This window comes from Malania oleifera, chromosome 3 (assembly GCF_029873635.1).
Source record: "Malania oleifera isolate guangnan ecotype guangnan chromosome 3, ASM2987363v1, whole genome shotgun sequence".
Taxonomy (NCBI): Eukaryota; Viridiplantae; Streptophyta; class Magnoliopsida; order Santalales; family Ximeniaceae; genus Malania; species Malania oleifera.
In genome coordinates this window covers 109,813,541-109,836,259 of record NC_080419.1, presented here as the reverse complement: position 1 = coordinate 109,836,259, position 22,719 = coordinate 109,813,541, and the positions used below count along the sequence as shown (strand labels likewise).

The following is a 22,719-nucleotide window of genomic DNA, read 5'->3' as shown; positions in this document are numbered from 1 at the left end:
GGTTGAGGTTTAAGAGTTTTAGAAATCAACTCATATTATGATATTCCTTTTGATAAAAACATGCAGTTAAAATTTTTTACCAATTCCAACTTGAGAATCACACACAAATGCGTAAGCCTCAGCATGTAATGCGTCAACTTTTTTGGAATTTGGTATTTTAGATTGAGCCTCAAGGCGTTTTAGGGCTTGGCTTGAGGCGAGCCTCGATTGAGCCTTTTAAAACACTGCTGAAAGGTATTCAAACATGTACTCAACAATCATTAATGGCTTATCCTACTGCTCATTTTGTTTCAGTTCAACTCCTTCCTAGTCCTATGTGTTCTTTTGCCTTGTCAATGACCTCTGTCTCTATCCTTTTTTCACATGCTGAAGCACTTGCTAACCTTGGGTGGAAGAATGCAATGGATGTAGAAATGGATGCCTTAAGCACTGGGGAACATGGGATTTGGTGGATCTTCCTCCTGGTAAGGAGTTGGTTAGGTACTATTGGGTCTATAATGTCAAATATCTTCCTAAAGGCTCTATTGAACGGCTAAAGGCTTGATTGGTTGCAAAGGATTAGACTCAAATATATGGCATTGAATATTCTAAGACCTTCTCTCCTATTGCTAGACCTAGACAAAATTTTATTCGTGTATTGATCTCATTGGTAGTTAGTTTTGATTGGCCCTTATACAATTGGATATGAAGAATGCCTTCTTGTTTGGAGATTTGCAAGAAGAGGTATAAATAGATCAAACTACTCGGTATGTTGCTCAAGGGAAGGATTGTAAGGTATGTAGGCTGCATAAGGCCATTTATGATCTTAAGCAGTCTCGTCAAGGCTGATTTGGTGGTGAGGTGGTCGCTGCATTCGGTTTCATTTAGTGCTACTCTGATCATTCCATCTTTGTTCACCAAAATGAGGCATGGATAATGCTCCTAGTAGTTTATGTTGATGACATCATCATCATTGGCAGTGACAAAAGTGGGATTGCAGATGTCAAGCAATGACTTCAGGAAAAATTTCAAATCAAGGACTTAGGTACTCTACATTACTTTCTTGGTATTGAGATTGTATGGTGTAACAAAGGGTTGAATCTATCTTAGCATAAATATGCCTTGGACTTGCTAAGGCAGACTAAACCATTTGATACTCCTATGGATCCCAATGTGAAGTTGACTAGGGATGTTGGATTGGACTTTGAAGATTGATATAGGCAGTTCTTTGGCAAGTTGATCTAGCTGACTGTCACTAGACCTGATTATTCCTTAGTTGTGAAGGTGGTGAGTCAGCTTATGGAAAATCCCAAACAACCAGAGTAGGAAGTTGTTTGTAGGATTTTTAAGGCTTCTTAGAGGCTCTCCTGGTAGAGATTTGATATATAAATGTAACAGAAACTAACAGATCATGAGATACTCTGATGCCGATGAGGCTGGCTCAATTGATGACTGAAGGAATACTACTAGATACTATACATTTGTGAGAGGTAATCTTGTTACCTAGCGTAGCAAGAAACAAACTATTGTATCTAGATCTAGTGCTGAAACAGAATACCGAGCTATGGCTTATACTGTGAGTGAGCTTGTGTGATTGAGGTCTCTCATGTCAGAGATGAGATTCTTGGTTAAGAAGCCCATAGATATGTTCTATAACAATCAAGTTGTGTTTCATGAGAGGACGAAGAACATTGAAGTTGATTGCCATTTTGCGAGGAATGTTGTGTTGAAGTCTTGAAGAAGGTTGTAAGGACTCCATTTGTGAAATCAATGGATCAGTTAGGCAATGTTTTCACGAAGGCTTTATTTAAGCCTGCCTTGTTTGGCAGTTGTTGCAAGCTGGGTTAGGAGATATTTATACACCTCCAGCTTGTGGGGGAATGTTACAAGAGAGAGGCTATTTTAGTAATTATGTGGTGCATGTAGGGGTATTTTTATCTTTCAGTCTTTTCTATTATTAGCATATAAAAGGGCAGACCAGGAGCTGAACATAACTCCAGTAAACTGCCACCGCCTCCTTTCTTTTTCTTTTTCTTTTTCTTTCTTCTTCTCTTCTTCTCTTCTTCTCTTCTTTTCTTCTTCTCACCTCCATATCAAAATTTACAACATTATTTATAGAGCTAGGAGATGGATTCAATGTGGGGTAAAGGAAGGTAGGTTTGGGAAGCACTAGGGGCAAGACTTCCTCCTTCATCCTTGATCAATGTGGGGTAAAGGGAGGTAGGGAAACAGCCTTCCCCCAATTCCCTCACATGTGTGTGCAAGAGAGTGAGGGAGGGCATTTCCCTCCATCCCACATCAATCAAGGATGAAGGACAGGAGCTCCTCGTCTCCTATGAACAACAATTGCCCCAATCTTTCTCTTCTGCTTGAGGGTTGGGCGAACCCTAAATCCTAAAACCCTAAACTCAAAATCCTAAACCCTAAACCCCAAACCTGGGCCTTTATTTTAGCCTCTATTGTTTTTTTCTTAAAGAAAAAAAAAAGAACTAAACATGTTTCAATTGCCAGATTACAGGTTGCTTACTAAGTTCAGATTTTAATAATTTAATAAAGCCTAGCCATGCTGCAGCAATGGGACATTAAGTTAAAAACTAACTACAAAACTGAACCAAGCAGGTGAAAACTGATGGTTGTTTTATTAGAATTTCATTTTTATTGGTTTAGCATCATTTTTCAAATTTTCAAACTGAACTGTTTCAGCTCCTTTTAGAACCAAATTAGAGCCCTACCTCCAACCACTGCATGGGCCGCAAGCTGTAGTAGTAAAGTAGTCATATTAGAATATTAGAAATATGTACTGGTCCTCACCTCCAAGAATTTGAAATCAGGCTTCATTGTGAAACAAATGCCTTCCTGTGTCAATAGAGAACGGATAACAAGAGAAAATCTCTCTGGGATACGGATTGGGTATTGGTAAACCAATTGATTGAACTTCCCTGCAGCATATCCAGAAAAATTTAAACCAGATGCCAATAGAGAGTGCATAATGATAAATAAATTAATACAAATATTCATGCTAAGTAATGGTCTTGAAAATTCATTTTTTCTCTCCTCTTTTTTGGTGGTGGGTTGGGGGGTAATTGACTGGAAGTTTATTGGTCTTTAAAAAAAATTCCATGGGCTACTGATAACAAAGTCCACTCATCTACTACTGTGACAAAGACTCATAACATCAACATATATTGAATTAAAGTGAACTTCATAGCTAATTTATTAACCTAACCTACAAAAACATTATAAATAAACTTTAAAAACAACTATTCAACTAAAAACCCAACTTTTTTGGCCAAGGAGCATTTTTAAAAAAAATATGAGTGGTGAAAAAAAGATGTTAATACGTGGGAAACTATCAATTAGCATCCAAAACAAATATACTTGAAATATGAACTAGAACTAAAACTAAAAAAAAAAATGTCATTTGGTTTGTATTTTGCATAATAATTCACAATGGTGACATTTTCAAGCCAAAAATAATTTATTGTGGTTCCTTGAACGAGTTCTAAAAATAAGTATGAAACATGTTGATGTAGGACAAGAAACAGAATTCAGAAATAGAGAGAGAATTGGCAGAATTAGTAGAGAGAAGAAGAGAAGGAGAGTAGAATAGGAAAGAAGAGAAAAGGGCTGCGGGCAGCAGGGGCAGAATAGAGGAAGAGAAAGAGCAGACGAGAGATGGGAGGAGAAAGAAGAGGGAAGAAAAAGAAGAAGCAGCAGGAACCTGTGGGAGAGAGGGAGGGAAACTGCACTTGCAATCCAATTCAAAACATTAACTGTACAATAACTTACATGTCCACATGTTGATGTAGGACAAGCAACAGAATTCAGAAATAGGGAGAGAATTGACAGAATTAGTAGAGAGAAGAAGAGAAGGCGAGTAGAACAGGAAAGAAGAGAAAAGGGGCTGCAGGCAGCAGGGACAGAACAGAGGAAGAGAAAGACAGAAAAGAGAAAGAGCAGACAAGAGATGGGAGGAGAAAGAAGAGGGAATAAAAAGAAGCAGCAGCAGGAACCCGTGGGAGAGAGAGAGAGAGGGAAACTGCACTTGCAATCTGATTCAAAACATTAACTGTACAATAACTTACATGTCCAGCACTTATACCGACTACTACTAACACATATTTACACAAAAACCCCAATGAATCAAGAAATTACAAAAAGACCTCGAAGTATTTAAATACAAAAAACAAACCAAAATCAACTAAACTTCTAATATAACCAAAGTTTTCCAAACCGAAAATAAAAACCTAGCTACAATAAACATCTAAAGTTCTCCATTGATGGTTCCCCATCACATATTATCGAGAAATAAATAAGCTACATCCCCCCTCCTGAGAGAGAGAGAGAAACAAGTGCTGAAATATGTGCGATATATACGCAAACTGTAAAAAACATAGGAAAGCTGGAATGTACCAGTAACACTTCGAAAATTAAAATCAGAAAGTCCTTTGCCAAGAGAGTTCTGCCAAATTGCTTCCAAAGCTGGAATTATAGGGGAGACATCAGTCCCACTAGCAAGGAAACCAAGCCTGGTGAAATCATTTGCCATCTCAAAATAATCCTCATTCACAGCATGGACAACAGCATCAATCAAAATTTGTTTGTTTTGCTGAAAAATAACATAGCAACCAATTTCTTACAGGTCTATGATATAATAGAAACCTTAACATTTTTTTTTTTCCCAATAAAAACACTATGAACTGAAGAGTAAACAAGAATAAAAAATAATCAAGAAAAGAATAAAAAAAATAAGCACTAAATGTCCATTTAATAGTATTGAATTTCATTACATTAGCAGGTAGATTGCACTTTCGAATACATAAGCATGACTATGTCACCAAGTCTTATTGCCACAAGCAAGAGTTTGCAGGATTCTGAAACTACAAATTGTTACAATGATTTCTTTTAAAAGTTGATCAATTGGATGATGGAGAGTTCTTATTTATCCATTGGTATTAGGACATTATCAAATTAGAGAGTTCTTATTGACCATCAAAGTTATCAAATAGTGCATGTGGCAAAAAGGGGGTAAAGGACATAAAGAACAGGTTGGTATTAACCTTGTTTTGGAATCTGCTGATGATGTGACTTCCCTAATACCACTACCTAGAAAGTTATCTCCCTTAGGACTGCCATGATAATAATCATCAGTTGGAATTTGTTTTCTTTGGATTTTTTCCTTTCACAATTTCAATATGTAGTATCCAATATATAATCTCAAGATTTTAGTTAACTTGATACTTGAGACTAACCAGATCTAGAAGAGAGTGATGTAGGACAGTAGAACAGTGAAGAGAGAAGAGAAAAAAGACAAAGAAGAGGTAGAAATAGAAGACAATAGAGGGAAGAATTAGAGAAGAGATGGGGAGAGGAGGTTACAATAGCAGACGGTTTGAAGCCATCTCGTGAACGAGTTGGCCAAAATGGCATATCTTCTCAAAAAGGGGCAGCACTACTGTTGACTCCCATTTATTGGTTCTTAAGAAAGGGAATTACAGAGGCCTAGTCTAGCCCATAGCTGGGAAATGGTTTGCTATCTTTCACCTTAAGAAAAGGTCCACTATAGTAATAGAAGCAATAGCCTATGCTCCACCATCAATATAAGTCACTTCGAACTATTAAGGTCATTAGTCATGTATATATATAGAGAGAAAGGACAATCAATTTTTCCAGAAAAATTGGTTTGGTTGACTAAAAAATTGGCTCAAGAATAAGCTCTAAGAAAAACTGTAAGTTCAGCTTCATTTCATAGCTAATGCATCTATTGATTTGTTCATATTCTTTACACTGCTTGTCTAGGAACACAATTCACCTGACTGAGCACAGCAACATTCCCAAAGTCCACATATGCAATGCGTCCATCACGCATGGCGAAGATGTTTCCAGGATGTGGATCACCATGAAATAACCCAAATTCTAGCAATTGCCGCAAAGCAGCACTGACTCCAACAGTCAAAAACCCATTTACATCAATGCCAGAATCCTTAATAGCCTGAGTTATATGAGGAAAATGTATCAGTATAGCAAGCTATTACGTGATTTTTCCTGATACTCAATTCAAAAGGAATATCATACAAAAGTGTAGAACTGTCAACATCATTCAAACCTGAGGGTCAGTGCATCGAATACCATCAATCCATTCCATTACTAAAACATGTGGACCAGAAAGATTTCTATAAACCCGAGGAATTTTGACCGTGGGATCATCTTTGAAGTTTTCCAAAAAATCTTCAATATTACGAGCTTCCTGCATAAGCAGAGAAAAGGATAGGCAGAGGTAACTAAATACCAAATATACAACTAAAACCACAAAATGCTTGAACACATGGGAATGAATTTACTTTGCTAGCTTGATTTCCACAAGGCACCTAGTTATATATCACATTGATATAAAAATCATGCAAGGAAAAAAAAAAAAAAAGCAAATTTAGAGTTCACATGTGATGCAATTCAAATTTCGGAACAAATTATGGATATTTTTGAAGCACATCATAGCATTTTCATATAAATACAAGGGCAGTTCTCAAAGGTACCAGGGTGTAATCAAGCTCCTCCAGAAGCTTCTCACCAAATTCATCAACTATCAGCTCAGAATTGCAACCCAATTTCTCCAGACTAATGCCATTCAAGAATGATGCAAGAGTTCGGAAAAGGAAGAGATCCCTATAGATTATAGGTTCTATCTCAGGCCTTTGAACCTGTAAGTCAGTGAATCATTTTACACATTAGAATTTGTTCAGCTTTTTCTCTATTTATTTATTTATTTATTGCTGGGAACAAATATGATCCCAATTAAAACTAGATAAGTTTTGCACGTAACACATTCAATAATAAAACATAAATGAGAAAAGTAGATGAATTGAAGGTAGCATCATGTGCAGAAGGAAACGTTAAATGTGTGTATACATACATATTAAGAAAGGGAAAAGGAGTTCATGAAGCATCAAAGGATTCAAAGCCATAGATTACATTCTTCTTCTTCTTCTTCTTCTTCTTCTTCTTCTTTGGATGGCCAAGGCCACAAGTAACAAGCATAATTATCCACATAAAAAGGTCTTCTCAGGCAATATTGTCATGGCAAAGAAATAGGCAACTTTTTGCACCAATGTTGTAAAAATTGAAAGATAATGAGAAGTTGTGAACCATCAATTTACTCGCTTGATCATTCCAGTAAAGAAGCATATTCAAACCCCAATCCAAGTAGTCATGCTCAACCTTGCGAGTTGCAACAATATTTAAGAAATGGATCTCCAGATCAAGAAATGGGTAATGCTGGATACTGATAAGAAACCACATTGAAAGAATGATGCGCAGAATGTGATTAACATTTTCAGCTGATACATACCACATATTGCTTAACTAATGCACCAAAGAATTATTACCAGTATATTACTTTGTTGATTTAGAAATTTAAAAAAAAAAAAAACAAACAAAGTAGTAATTTTTTTAGACAAAGAATTGTATTGGAAAGGGAAAGAAGATGCAACCAAAGAGGAGAAAAATGAAAAACAAGGAGAACAAGGTGTCTCCTCCTTTTACAACAAGAAAACAACTAGAAGAACAAAGAAAAACAAAGACAGAAAAAACCCAATGAAGCACCCAACCAACCATACTATAAGTCTTCCAAAGAAATATGACGTAAGAAACCATTTGCCAAAACCCACAGCGACACAAGAAACACCACTCTACTCCAAAGCAAGTTATTAGAAGTAGCCACGCCTTCGAAAATTTTGGCATTCCACTCCAACCAAACACACCAAATAATTGCCATAACAGCACATCACCGCAAAGCTTTCCTATTCTTTCCTTACCAAACCACTAAACATAATAATACAAAAAAGACTTCAATGTGGAGGTTCACCAAAAATACCAAATTATTAATTCCAAACAACCAAATTGACAAGACAATGTAAAAACAGATGTCAACATGTCTTCCCACTCCTAAAACAAAGGAAACAGCAAATATTCAAGAAGGCAATAAAAAGCGTTCATGAGGAAAGTGAAAGGAGTTGGAAGACTCAAATAAGAACAAAAAGAAGGCATGTTGTTGATGAGATAACATGCTATAAGAATCACATCACTCTAAAATATTTGAAAGATATAAAAAGGTGTAAAGAAATACTCTAGAGCATTATCACTGCTGACCACACAAACAGATAAGTTGAACCAAGTCTTAATTTCAGCACAAAATTCAAAGAAAATAGAAAATAACCCAGAACAATTTTTCATTAAATAAAGCCATGTGATTATTGAATAATCATCCTCAGCTTGACAAAATACTGAAACCCAAAGATGTCTGATGGAACCAGTACACTCGATGAATCATTTTGAATCAATTTGGAGGCCAATTTCAAAGAATAGGTCAAAGTGTTGCTGAGCCCTAAACCCAAACGTGTTTAGTATAATTAGCAGTTAGACTTATGTGTATAAGGTATAGGTTTAAATATTTGTGCTTTATTTGTATTTCTCTTGTATTTTAGTCTTTCTTATTAGGGTGTACCAGTGTGGAAATCATGTAAAGATAGTTTTTTGATAATTTGAATTTGGAAATCAAAATGTGATTTTCTCTTGTATCTCCTTCTTCCCATCTCTCTTTTTCCTTCTTCCTTCTTCTTTTTCTTCTTCTTCTTCTTTCCTTCTCCTTTTTTGTTTCTCTCTTTCCATTAGACCCTCAGTGCTGTTACGCATCCCCAACATTGAAGTAACATGACCCAGACCTCAAACATCAAAATGAACAAACAAAATGAGACTTGAAGAAACAAGAAGAACATGATGGTAATTCCTATATGACATGACTCACACTTTAAACATGACAAATGACTTAAACCAGACCCTAATTTCTTCAAATTTTTCAAGGACAGAAATCCAAGACAACAATGAATCTGTAATGGCAAGGCCGAAGCAGCGTAAGCAGCGAGTTGAAGTAATGAAAACATGGGGCTCATGTCCTCCATCAATCATCTCCCTAGTCTTCAAATCTGTGTTACAACATAATTAGAAAAGAAAATGACAGAGGAATTAAAATGCTTAGCAAGTTTACTAGCAAGCACAAGAAAAAAGATAGTGCAAAATAGGGGAAGCCACGTCCTGCCAAGTTGAGACCTACTTCACTGAAGTGACAAAAGAATAAGAGAAATTCACACTCTCATTCAAAGACAAAGAGCGGAAAGAAACCAACAGCTCACAAGGCCAGAGTTGTGGAGGGTGATAAGCACCTACATTTGAAGAGTACATCTCAGAAGGGTTCTTCAAGGAGAATAAAGTTGCGGCAAGCATGTTGACCTATCATGAGGTCCATGATGAAGACCACTTAAATGAAGGGAGAACACCACAAAGCCCGCTAACGAGTCCCAAACCACGAATAACTCCATGGTTTGACATCCCATATATGTGTTGGGGATCTCATACAACTTCCCAAAGCTATGTGTCATGCACTTGCAAAGTTCCAAGTCCCTGAGGAATCACCCTTGACTTGATTTGCTTAAAGAGTGAAGGAATCATGCCCATCAGGCCACGAGACTACATCAAGTCCAGCCCAAACAAACTTATCCTCATCCAAGGAAACACTCAAATGTCTAATCTAGTGGTCAGGTCTTACGGTCCGAAAGCCCTTGATCCAACTAAGTCATCATTGAGGAACCCAGAATAAAATATTAAGGGAGTAAAACTCATGTGTCACCAGCACGAGAGTAACTCTCATCCCCATAGAACAATCCTCATGTCAAAATACCCGTTACTTGCCACCCTATAGCTGAAACTAAGTGACACCATACACTACTAGAGCAAGACACATGAAGGGTTAACATCCTATGATAGTCCAACTGATATAGGATGACATTGCCTAATAGTATAGTTGATGGCCAAGAAGGGATGGACATCAAACCTCCGAGGTGAGAGTACTACACGCCCTCATTCTCAAATGGATCATCCATTAGACTCCCAATCAAACGCGGAAGCCCAACACACCCCTCAAGGATGTTAAGAGCCCGCTCCAGAGCTCTCCTCAAAGTGCTCAGTTAGTACGCAATAGGATACCAAGAGAGTTAGGCCGCTAACCTAGTGCTCCCCCAAAAGCAACATCTTTGAAGCATTCTCATGCACATTTAAGTAACCACCAGGGATCTAATGATCATACATCTTAAGTTCAATAATTCCACCATAAATAATATTTGGATCTACCGCAACGTCACAGCAAACTGCAATCATCCCCATGACATCTACATAGTCGTATCCAGGTTAACCAAAATTTTCTCCAAGTTAGATTAATGCACCCAAAACCATGTGTCATAATCGCAAGACTCGAAGACTGTGACACTATACAAGAAAAGCTTATATATGTCCTCAAAATCTAGAGCACCTTGACTCCTAAACTCCTATCAAACCTCCAAGACAAGGAAGATGTCCTCTATGTTGTCCACCATCTCTTTCACAAAAATTTTTTTTTTTTTTGGATGATGAAAGAATATAAATTAAAAGAGAAAAAGGAGATAACAACATAAAATAGGATGAGGAATCCTCAATAAAAATAAAATAAAATAAAATAAAAACTAACAAATCACATAGGAAACCCCCTCTTTAAGATCTTGCCCTTATAGTTCTCCAAACACTTTAAGTTTTCTAATTCACATAGCCCCTCCTTCAGTTTATTTTTATCCAAACAAATTTCGTTACCTCCCATACTGAAAAACCAAACACCCATCTTATCCATTAATTGTTGAGCTTCTATGTCCTTCCAATCAACCTCAACAACCAATATGGACAAAACACCTTCCTTACATTGTTACTCCTTACCTAGACCATCCTCCTCAATTACAAAAGGCCATCTAACCATTCCATTGGAGATGAAGCCACATAAAATAAATCCCTGAGTAAATTCAGAAACATAGCCACACTAATCTTGAATTTTATCCAAACATAGACTGCCCTCATCTGCAAATTCACTAATGCCATCACTATCATTATCCAATACAAGGAGAACAAGAAATAAAAATGAAACAATAACAATAAAACAAAATTCAAACAGTCATAATAAAAAAGCCAACCAATCTCGTTGCCCATTGGAGTTCAGAAAACCTTTCTCCTTCAAAACAACTAGCAAAAGCATACCAAAGCAAGGCCAAATAATAAATCTTATCACCTAGCAAAAATTCGTTGAACCTTTTTTCCATAAATATACAAGCATTCCATTCAGTCCCAAAAACCCACAAAACTGTAAAAACCGCACACTTTCACAAAGCATGAGCATCCTTCCTTCTACCTAAAGCAACAAAAGAAAGTCACCAACAAATCCTCCATCAACTTTGGACAAACTCAATTCTCTTCCAAAGGACCAAAAATTTTATTCTAAATATTCCAAGCAAACAAGCAGCCCAAAAACAAATGAGACATTTTTTTAGAATGATCAAACAATGAAAACATATCAAGAGAAAGTTCCTTTGAAGGTCTCCTACTTTGCAACAAATTGTTGGCATTAACTCTACTAAGAACAACTAATCAAATAAAAGCCTTGATCTTTAAGGGAACTTTGGCCTTCCAAATAATTCTATGGCGCCGAATGGAAATATTAGCGTTTGTTACATTACCACTTTACCTAAAAGCTTTGACTATTAGGATGTGGGCCAACAACGTATATCAAACTTTAACAGCATTGACCAAGTAGTCACAAAAATATTGGCAAGAATAAGCCCCCAAAGATTCTAAAGACCAAGAGTGTTTATCCACCCTTAAGGGCGGACAATTCCCCAATAACATCAAGAAGGAAGAAAACTCCTCTACCTATTTATCATTAAGAGTTCTACGGAAATGTAAGTCCCAAGAAAATAAATGACCTTTAGAAATTAAAAAAAAAAAAAGGCAATAATTTCATTATGACTTAAACTCAAACGACACAACATTACCCACTGATAAGTCTTCCCAGAAATGAATACGAGAAACATTATCCAAGACAAGCTTAGTGCAAGGAATAAAGAAGGGGAAGACCTGGGAAATACAATTTCATGGGCTATCCAAAAGGCATCTATATCCTAAATTAGAAACCTAACCATTCACATGCATAACAATTTGCTTTTAATTACTCTATGCCATAGCAAGGACTCCTCCAAGGGGGAGAGCCAAAATCGTCTAGCGAAAAGAGCAATGTTTCAAACACCAATGTACCAAGACCCAAACCCCCTTCCAACCTAGACCAATAGTCTCCCAACTAACAAGATTATCTCTGTTATCCCCAACCCTCGGCCAAAGAAACTCTCACATGATTTTCTCAATCTTACTAGCTATCCCCATCAAGATCCTAAAAACAGACAAATAAAAAAAAGTGATACTAGCAAGACAAGCCTGAATAAGAGTCATACGACCCCTTAAAGAAAACAAAGCACCTTTCCATCCATCCTAACGCTTAAAGACTCTTTCCACCACTAGATCCCAAAAAAACCAAAGACCTAGGATTACTTACCAATGGGACACCTAGATAAGACAAGGGCCAATCCAAAGTACTTTCAACATTGTTATTACATCTTTTCCAATTTCCCAAAAGAATTATCTCGTTCATCCACTCGGCAAACATGAACTTTCTTGAAAATCCTTAACTTACCAAAAGCGCCCCCTCATCAACAACCAATTTATGTATATTACATGTACCACCTTCGTGAACCTTAGTGCAAGGCCCTCCCTCTACTAACGAGGGCAACTTCTCAATCAAGCCCTCATCCTGCAACTTCCCCCTTAAACCAAAAACTTGGGATCCCAAGCAAAGTTCCCAAGACTAATCAAGCTGCTACTATCCTTGGTTGGAGGCTACCTACCTCCCTATGTCGCGTAGTGGAAGACTTTGAATCCCTTTCCTACAATAAGGCGTCAAACCTACAAAAGGGGAAGGATTGTCTCCATGTGAGAGTTAGTTGCACTGAGCTTATACAACCCATTTCTAAAATTTGTAGTGGGCTTATTACCTTCTTTGTGATAATAAGAACTTTGGGCCTAGCCAAGAATCCCTTCAAGAGATCATTGGCTTTTATTCAAGTTCCATTGGGCTGGAAATTGGGCCAGATCTGTACAGACTCAGAAAATTTAAATTATGAAATTAATAAAGGAAAAAGAAATTTTTAAGGGGAAACTACAGGGCTTCGTCGATGAGCGCCCTAAGCTCGTCGACGAACTGCCTTCTTTGACCTGTCAACAAGGACACGTGTCTCGTCAACGAAGAGATACAAAGAGCAGGGTTTCAAAACTTTCAAGTTCGGCGACAAGGTTCATGGGTTTGTCGACGAACTCCCTTCTTCGGTTCGTCGATGAGTCCACGAATGGTTTTAAATAAAGGTCGTGACCGTTACGTAACACCGTTACGTAATGGTTTTTTGGGTTACCGATACCGTTACACACCGCGAAATTGGTGGGAAGAAAAATCACAGTCGTAGCAGCCGTTACGGACCACAACCATTACATAAAGGCCGCTACGGCCGTTACGTAACCGCTACAAGACTGTTACACCAAAAAATTATTTTATTTTTTACTTTTTCTTCTTACTTTTTCCCTCTCTTTCATATATCATTCCAATATACCAAGTGGCAAAAGGGAGAAAAGATTATAATGAGGATGACAATGACACAAAATTTACTATTTCTTTAAATACTCACAATAGATGCATTAATTAACAATTTGAAAATACTAACTTGTTAGGAAAATATTTTATTTTGATAATATTAGTAATGTGATATTTATGTTCTATATTTTTCAACTTCAACCTTTTTATTTTCTAGCTACTTAATATTTGTATTATTCGTATGTCTTATGTGTCTAATAGATTAAAGGAGTGTATAATGTATTTTGTTTTATTAATTAATTTAGCATACATAAGAATTTATCACAGATAAGAACAATGAGGAGTATAAATACACACACACACGTAATTTTTCTATCAATGGTGGTTTAAAACAAATGTAAACTTGTTACCCTTACCAAATAACTTAGTTACTCAAACTAAAGGATCCAAAATACACTAAAACTCTTTCTAAGAAGGGCTAAAAGCTTAAAATATGCAAGTACGCTAATATGCACAAGGTTGTGCGTGTTTCAAAAAAATTCACGGTCGTTACACCTGCTTCCCGTTATGTAACATCTGCTACTCCCGCTTCCTGTTACTGTTGCGTTACGCTAACCGCTACCGCGATTTAAAACCATGAATCCACGTGTCTCGTTGACGAAGCCACGTGACCATCCATCTATAAATACGCAAAAATCACATTTTCAGCAAGGGTTTTAGGATTTTACTGTTTCTCTCTCTAAAATTTCAGTGCTCCCTCCTTCTCTCTTCAGATTCGGCTCCATTCTTCCCTATTTCGACGATCAGAAATTGCCACGATGAGCCGAAGCAGAATGTTGATTTGAATATCTTAGGCAAAATCCCAAAATCAGGGTAAGTAAGTAATTTTAGGGTTTATGTGCTTATTTGGAATTGTGGAACCCAAAAAATGTGTTAGATGTTAAAATACTGGGGTTTGAGTGGAGTGAACTGGGGTGAATGTGATTTCAGGGTTTGGAGTTTGGAATGCTGTAGGCGTGATTCAGGGCTTTTAACAGGCTTCGCAAGAATTAGGTAAGGGAATATATTAAGTAAGGTATTTTCAGAAATTTATTTATGAATTAATGTATTTTTGGGAATACTGGTGTTGAACAGAGGAAATAGGTTTTATAACATATTATAGTATAATACAGAATAATACTCACTCGTGTGGCATAAGCATAAATTTAATGTAATATCAGTATGTTAGAAATGTTATTATTCTAAAGAATAAGTTGGTTTTTCAGTAATCTTTAGAAGATCATAGACAGTACAGAAGTTAAAGATATTTCCAGTATATTATAATATGATAGCTGGCGCAAATGCCGAGATATGATAGCCGGCGCAGATTTCATGATCAGTTTTATTATGATGATTTATTCAGAAAATATGAAATGATAGTTTTTATTTAGGAATATGTAAAAGTCGGATCTTATTACAGAAATGTGAAAATGTTATTTATGTACAGAAATATATATATTATGTGAAATGTAATATATATAGGAATAGAACCGGATGGTTACGTATGTTAAGAGCACGGTACCATAGCTACTTAATCTAATCGGTATAGTAGAATACCCACTGAGTGCTGACCCCCAGAGGTTGTCGGTGAGTAGGTTGGGCAAACAAGTTTGGGTATAGCCGACGGTGCAACCACACTGTTCAGGAAGTGTGGGTCAGTAGCCGATTAGCCCGGAAGTGTAGGCGGTGTAGTAGGATACCCACTGCATTACTAACCCCTAGAGGTTGTCGGTGTAGTAGGCTAGGCAGGCTAGGTTAGGTGGGCAATCGTGCATAGTTATGTTATATTATGTTTGACTTAACTTGGTAGGCCAGCCAGCGTTAAGTCCAGCCTACGAGCCGCACAACCCGGATCATGAGGGGTGGAGTCAAGATACACAGATTTACATCCAAGGTATAATTTCAGTAAAATACAGATTTAACAGATGATTTTTAAGATATGAAAATTCATTATGATATAGTATGTTTGAAAGTAGAGATTTTCATATGATAATCGTTACAGCTTAAGATATGTACATATTATAGTTACATTATTTGCAGTATATGTATGTAGTATGATAATACTCACATTGCCACACACTGATATTAGTTTATTTCCCTTACTGAGAGGTGTCTCACCCCAGCATTACAAATATTTTAGAAAATCCCGACAGACAAGTGGAGCGAGCTCCGTGATAGAGGAGTTCGTAGATACTACCCAGTTGTAGGGTAAGTAGTCGAGTCAGACTCATGATGGATTTTTGGGGTATATATGTGTATATATAGAAACAGTGAAACTCTGGTATTGTATATATGTATAGTGTATTTTGGTTCAGCTGCTTAGGTAATATGTATGTATAAACAGGTAAATCCCCAATACTTATGGGTCCGGGTTGACTTTGACTGTGCATTATGGTATCAGAGTATTATTAGAATAATAATATGTTAAAAAAAATGGTTCTAAAGTCAATGCGTTACATTTTGGTATTAGAGCCTAGGTTACTAGGTTCTGTAGACTTTAATGTGCAGCGGAAACAATACCAGAGTATAGGAATAGATCAGGAATTTAGAGAGGCAATGCTGGGGAAATTAAGATGAGTATTTATGGTTTTGTTTCGTAATCAGGAAGCAGAATTTTCATAGTGGTTTTTGTGTTTTTCCCGGGGTGACAATTTCAGGAAAGTCATAGTAAACTATTGTCGAATTGTGTTTCTCAATTGCTGGACTGAATCTTAAATTGAAGAATAAGGACATTAGATTAAATTGATCAAATAAGATTTCAGTTAAATAAATATGTTAGTTTTGTTGCGCAGACAGAGTCCTCAGACTAGGTTTATCTTCTTTTCAGGATGGACCCTGGGGGTAGCAGCGCTCACGCCAGTGGTGATGATGGTGCAGGTCCCTCTGGTGTGGATGGTGGTGATTTAGATGCAGTTCTGCATAGTGTGGCTCAGCAAGTTATGGTTAAGATTGCATGGAGTTCTAGGGAGCAGGGAGGACCAGCTGCAAACCAGGGCTGCACTATAGAGAAGTTCGCTAAAATGAATCCTCCGGCGTTTTCAAGAGGAGCTGATCCTGCAATTGCTGAAAACTGGATGCAAGAGATTGAGAAAATACTAGCAGTGCTTCATTCCACCGATGAACAGAGGGTCCTATATGCCACATACAAGTTGACAAGTGCGGCTGAGAGATGGTGGACAGCCGTGAAATTGCTTAAGGAACAGAGACCCATACCAGTGGTCCATGTCATGGAACCGATTCAAGGAAATGTTCTTTGATCGTTATTTTTCTCCTACTGTTGAAGAAGCTAAGATAGCAGAATTTTTGAATCTAAGACAGGGGCAACTGACGGTTCAGCAATATGCAACAAAGTTTATCGAGTTGTCACGCTTTGCTCCTTACATCGTTCCAGATGAAGTGAAGAAGGCGAGAATGTTTGAAAGGGATTTAAGGCATGACATCCATAGACAGGTGGCAGTCTTAAAGATGCAGGATTTCTGCGAATTAGTGGATAGGGCCACAGTAGCAGAAGAGAGCAAGGATGTGGGGTCGTCGAGTCAGAGGAAGAGGCCCATGCCTCCGGGATTCCAGGCAGGGTTCAACCGAGGCCCTTGGAGGGAGACAGATACGGCAGAGCTCAGAGGCAAGAGACTGGGATACAAGAGTTTCAAGGCGAGCAGGCGTATCCAGTTTGTCCTACATGTGGAAAGAGACACTAGGAGAATGTCGAGCAAGGAGGAACATTTGCTACCGATGTGGTGGACCGGGTCATGTAGCACAGGAATGTCGTATGCAGTATAACTCCCGCTCCTAGACCATTTGGAGGGAATATCCAGGCACCCAGGGGTGGCGGCCAGCAAAGGAACACAGCCCCAACGAGGGTCTATGCGTTGACGCCAAGAGATGCTGAGTCTACAGGCGACGTCGTGACAGGTATAATTATTGTTTTATCATATAAAGCTATTATTTTATTTGACTCCGGTGCTACCCATTCATTCGTATCATTGGGATATGTCAAGTCGACTGAAGTTGAGACACAGTTGTTAGATATAGATTTGTCAGTAGCCATGCCAACTAAATCAGTAGTGAGATGTGGAAGGGTACTTAAAAATTATCCAGTGATCATTCAGGAGAAAATATTACCAGTCAATCTTTTAGTGTTGGGCATGCAAGAATTCGATATAATATTGGGTATGGACTAGTTGACAGCTAACTATGCTAGCATTAATTGCCATCAAAAAGAGGTGATTTTCAAACCCTCGAGAAAGCAGGAATTCAGGTTTGTGGGATTGTGTGTGCATGCCTCGCCATAGTTAGTGTTGACTATTCAGGCCAAAAGGCTACTTCAGGGTGGTTGCCAGGGGTATGTTACTTATATAAAGGAAATGCCAAAGGAAAAATTGAAACAAGTTGATGTTCCAGTAGTCAGAGAATTTCTAGATGTTTTTCCAAAGGAATTACTTGGTTTACCACCAGATCGAGAGATTGAATTTGCCGTAGATTTACTACCAAGGTCAGCACCGATATCTAAAGCACCTTACAGAATGGCTCCAACTGAACTGAAAGAATTGAAAGACCAATTGCAAGAGTTATTGGATAAAGGATTTATTAGGCCTAGCATGTCGCCTTGGGGAGCACCAGTCATGTTCTATATATTCTTCAGTTGGATCATTCATGAATTAACGGACTACACTAACCAAGAACCCAATATCAGCTCTGGTGTGCGAAAGATAAATCAGCCTCCCAACAAGTCTTTGATATCTGCCTTTGTCCATTGGAACATTGTCCTTATTAGCTCCAAGCTTAGTACTTGAGTCCATGGGTGTTTCATCCGGTTTGCACCCAAGCATTCCTATCTCTTTAAGAAGATCTAGTACATACTTCTGTTGTGACACTGAAATTCCCTTTCTTGATCAGGCTACTTCCATTCCAAGGAAGTATTTTAGGCTCCCAAGATCCTTGGTTTCGAATTCTTTGGCAAGTAAGTTTTAAGCTTGATCAGTTCGTCTTCATAATCACTTGTTAAGATGAAGTCATCTACATGCACAATGAGAATCGCCAATTTTCCTTCGGTTGAGTGTTTGATAAACAAAGTATGATCTTCTTGACATTGAGAATACCCATATTTCTTCACTGTTTTGTTGAACCTGTCAAACCAAGCTCTTGGGGATTAATTCAGTCCATAAAGGGATTCCTTAAGCTTACATACCTTATTCATATTTGCCTTTGTTTCAAAGCCAGGAGGAATGTCCATGTAGACTTCTTCTGTAAGGTCTCCATTGAGAAAGGTGTTCTTAACATCAAGTTGATGAAGGGGCCAATCAAGATTGGCAACCAATGATAGTAGTACCCAAATAGTGTTTAATTTGGCTACTAGAGGAAATGTCTCTTGGTAGTCAATGCCATAGGATTGAGTGAAATCTTTTGCAACCAGTCGCGCTTTAAACCTGTCCACGCTTCCATTAGCCTTGTATTTGATAATGAATATCCATTTACATCCTACTGGATGTTTCCCACTCGGTAGGTCTGAAATCTCCCGAGTTCCATTTTTCTTTAGTGCCTACATTTCTTCCCATACTGTAATCTTCCATTCTAGAATTGAAATGGCTTCTTGAATGGAGTTAGGAACCTGCACTTTGTTCATATTTGCCACAAATGTTTGGAAGCTAGGTGACAACCCTTTGTAAGAGACAAAGTTGTAGATTGGATGACCAATACATGACCTCCTACCTTTCCTTAAAGCAATGGGACAATCAAGGTCATTAGCAGAAGACTCATTAGTGAAGTTTCATGTGTTCTTGCATTCGGGTCAGATTCTTGACTTCGCTCGGGAGGTGCTTGTTGCTCTAAATCTTCTCGAATCTTCTCCTTCCGAAAATATACAATGAACTCACCATTGGTTGCAGGTTTCAGACGTTGGATAGGAGTTGAAGGAGGTGGAAGATTTTCAAATTCTGTTTATGTTTGGTGACTATGGTTTGCAATAGGAGTGGGAGTAGTTAAGATAGGAGGGATGGTGACTTGTGGACTTGGGTGGTTGTTAATTGTTGTGGCATCAATATCCCAAAGTTGGTATTCCTGTATGAGATTCTCCCCCTAAATATCATATTTGGGGTAGTAAGGTTGATGTTCAAAGAAAGAAACATCCATGGAAGTGTATAGTATTTTTGTAACCATGAAATAGCATATGTACCCTTTTTGGTTTGGAGAGTAACCAAGGAATATACTTTTAAGTGCTTTGGGGTCGAGTTTACTTCTATGTTGTTGATGGACATGGACCAACATAGAGCACCCAAATACTTTGAGTGGCGTTGTTGAGACAATTCGAGTGTTGGGATAAGATTGAAGAAGGAGTTGACAATGTGTTTGGAAGTTTAAGACACGGGAAGGCATTCGAAAAACCCGTTGAGGTTTATGAGATAAGTTGTTATGAGTATGGCTTCCCCCCAGAAGTGTTTTGGGACATGAGTGGAAAACATAAGTGATCTAGCAACCTCTAGAATGTGTCTATTTTTCCTTTCTGCTACTCCATTTTGTTGAGGAGTATCGACACACGAACTTTGGTGTATAATACCTTAACTTTGTAGGTAATCTCCGAGAATGTGTTTGAAGTATTCCTTAGCATCATCAGTCCTAAAGATTTGTATTTTGGTATGGAATTGGGTTTGAATCATAGTGTTGAAGTTTTTGAAGATTTGCCCAACCTCTGATTTTTATTTCATGAGAAACACCCAAGTGATCCTTGTGTGATCATCTACAAATAAAATAAATCAGCGAGTCCCAGTAATACTTTTGATACATGAAGGTCCCCAGACATATCACTAATGGATCATTGAGAATGGATGGGATTTTTTATATTATTAAATTGAATAAGGGTTACGGGCATGTTTAGCGAATTGACAAACTTCACACTAAAAATCTTTTGGATTTTTATTGCTGAATAATGAGGGAACAAGTTTTTGAAGGTACACGAAATTTGGATGACCTAGTCTATAGTGCCATAACTAACTACACTATCATTATTGAAACGAGAAACAAAAAAAGAAATTTTTGTAGACTAATTGTTTGCCTTGTCTGAATCTGCCTTGTGAGTTCGTTGTTCGGGAAGATCACCAACCTTGAGGATATAAAGCCCTAAGCACATCTTAGCATTGCCAATCATCTTCCCCGAAGTCAAGTCTTGAAATTCACACGGGTTAGGGAAGAATTTAGTAACACAGTTAAGCTCTTGAGTGAGTTTGCTAATAGAGAGTAAATTGCAACCTAAGTTTGGGACTAGGAGGATGGAGTTTAAGGTGAGGTTCTTTGATATAACCACAAAACCTGTTCGTGTTATTGAGAGAGACCCATCTGCAATTCTGACAGAAAAATTTTCATGACATGGACTACAAGTATTAAAAATCCTTGCATCTCCAGTCATGTGATCGGAGGCTCCTGAATCCACAATCCACGGGCTGATTTTATCTCTTGTTGCATTGAGAGCGTTTAAAAAATTACTTTTGTGAGCCAAGGATCCGGTTCCAATGACCGAGGTATTGGGGCATTGTTGCTAGTTGATCAATTTTTGCAAAAGTTCCATTTGTTCTTTGCTGAATGGACTCAATTCTGGTTGTGTGTGTTTCTCGTCACAGGAGGCCAGATGTCCACAGCTTTCTCTGTTGTTGAATGAACATGAGGGCTTCCAATCGGCGGGTTTTCCATGAATCTTCCAGCAGGTCTCCTTGGTCTGACCAGTCTTCCAGCAGTGATCGCACCAAGGTCGTCCTTTTTTTGGTCTGTTGTCTCCAGCTTGATGTTGAGGCCCTTGAATCAAGAGTGTAGATCCTTCAAGGCTGAGCCGTAGTTGGTGGTCCCGTCATCACTTTCTTTCGACTCTCTTCCATGCAAACTTCTGAAAACGCCTCTCGAATACTAGATGGCAGTATCAGCCCCATGATTCTTCGTCGAACTTCATCAAGGTCCTTGTTGAGGCTCAACAGAAACTTATAGAGTCTTTTCTTTTCAATGATTTTCATATATTTGATTCCATCTTATGGGCAGTTCCAATCGTATTCTTTAAACATGTCTAATTGCTGCCAACTCCGTGTGAGAGTGTTGAAATATTGAGTGACCATGAGATCTCCTTGGCATTGATCATGAAGAATACTTTCAACAGCGAACAGTTCGGATGAGTTATCAAAGCTAGAATACGTTTCTTTGGCTGCGTCCCAGATGTCCCTTGCGGTCACATACAATAGGAAATTTTCTCCTATTTCGTTTGCCATTGAGTTAATAAGCCAGGACATCACCATGTTGTTCTCTAACTTCCATGTTCTATACTAGGGATCTTCTTTGCATGGCAGGGCTGCAACTCCGGTGAGGTAATCATCTCTTCCCTTTCCGCAAATGAACATAATTACCAATTGTGACCACTGAAGATAATTCTATCCTTTTGAGTTTGTGCCCTATAATGGGCAGAAGATTGTCATCTAATCCTCCATTGCTGCCTATGGCTGAGGTTTCAAGATGGAAGGTGACTTAGGAGAAGGATTGACTTTGCCGAGCCATTGTCATCCCGTAATTTGTCATCTATCTATGGTTCAAAGGTGGCTCTGATACCATGTTGATTTTAGTGAAGAAAATAATTATCCTTTTTTTTTAATGATAAATGTACAGCCTGTATATAACAGAAGGAAGAAAAGTTCCTTTCACTATATTCGATAACAAGATACTAAATTACCAAAAAATCAGGAAACTAGCCAAATATCAGAAACTACAAAATAAGAAACAAACTAATAGAGATATCAAGAATTTTCCTAAGTCTCTTTATTCCTAAATTAACATAGTCAACTAATAATAAAATCAGAATTGCTGCAGCGGTATCCCTAAAAATCAGGGATCGGGCATTTCCGCAATAAAACTTGGCATTAAAAAAGTGAGCTTCTGCCTTCGAGAAAGGTTTGAGATCAGCCTCCACCTTAGTTACCACTTTGAAATTATTTGAAGTGGTGATAGAGGGTTGAAGGCACAATGCCTTTTTCATGGTTCAAAGGTCATCATAACAACAACCTGAAAGTTATTTTAAGGTTGATGAGATGGAACATGACATTTCTTTTCAAATCATTTGTGATGAGCTCTAAGAAAAACATGTCAATTAATTGCTAACCACCTTGATTAAATCCTTCGTAAACTATGCGACTTCAAGA

At 37.9% G+C, this 22,719-nt stretch overlaps 1 protein-coding gene across 2 annotated transcripts in view; it reads right to left on the bottom strand.

Moving 5' to 3' along the window:
- LOC131152090 (protein ACTIVITY OF BC1 COMPLEX KINASE 1, chloroplastic) overlaps positions 1–22,719 on the bottom strand; it is a 71,735-nt gene that overhangs the window by 42,329 nt on the left and 6,687 nt on the right. For both annotated transcript variants that reach the window (XM_058103717.1, XM_058103719.1), the window contains 5 exons: positions 6,513–6,677; positions 6,086–6,226; positions 5,792–5,971; positions 4,393–4,588; positions 2,791–2,918 (listed from right to left, as the gene is read on the bottom strand). In XM_058103717.1, coding sequence (XP_057959700.1) covers positions 2,791–2,918; positions 4,393–4,588; positions 5,792–5,971; positions 6,086–6,226; positions 6,513–6,677 — 810 coding nt within the window. The remainder of the gene's footprint in view (positions 1–2,790; positions 2,919–4,392; positions 4,589–5,791; positions 5,972–6,085; positions 6,227–6,512; positions 6,678–22,719) is intronic.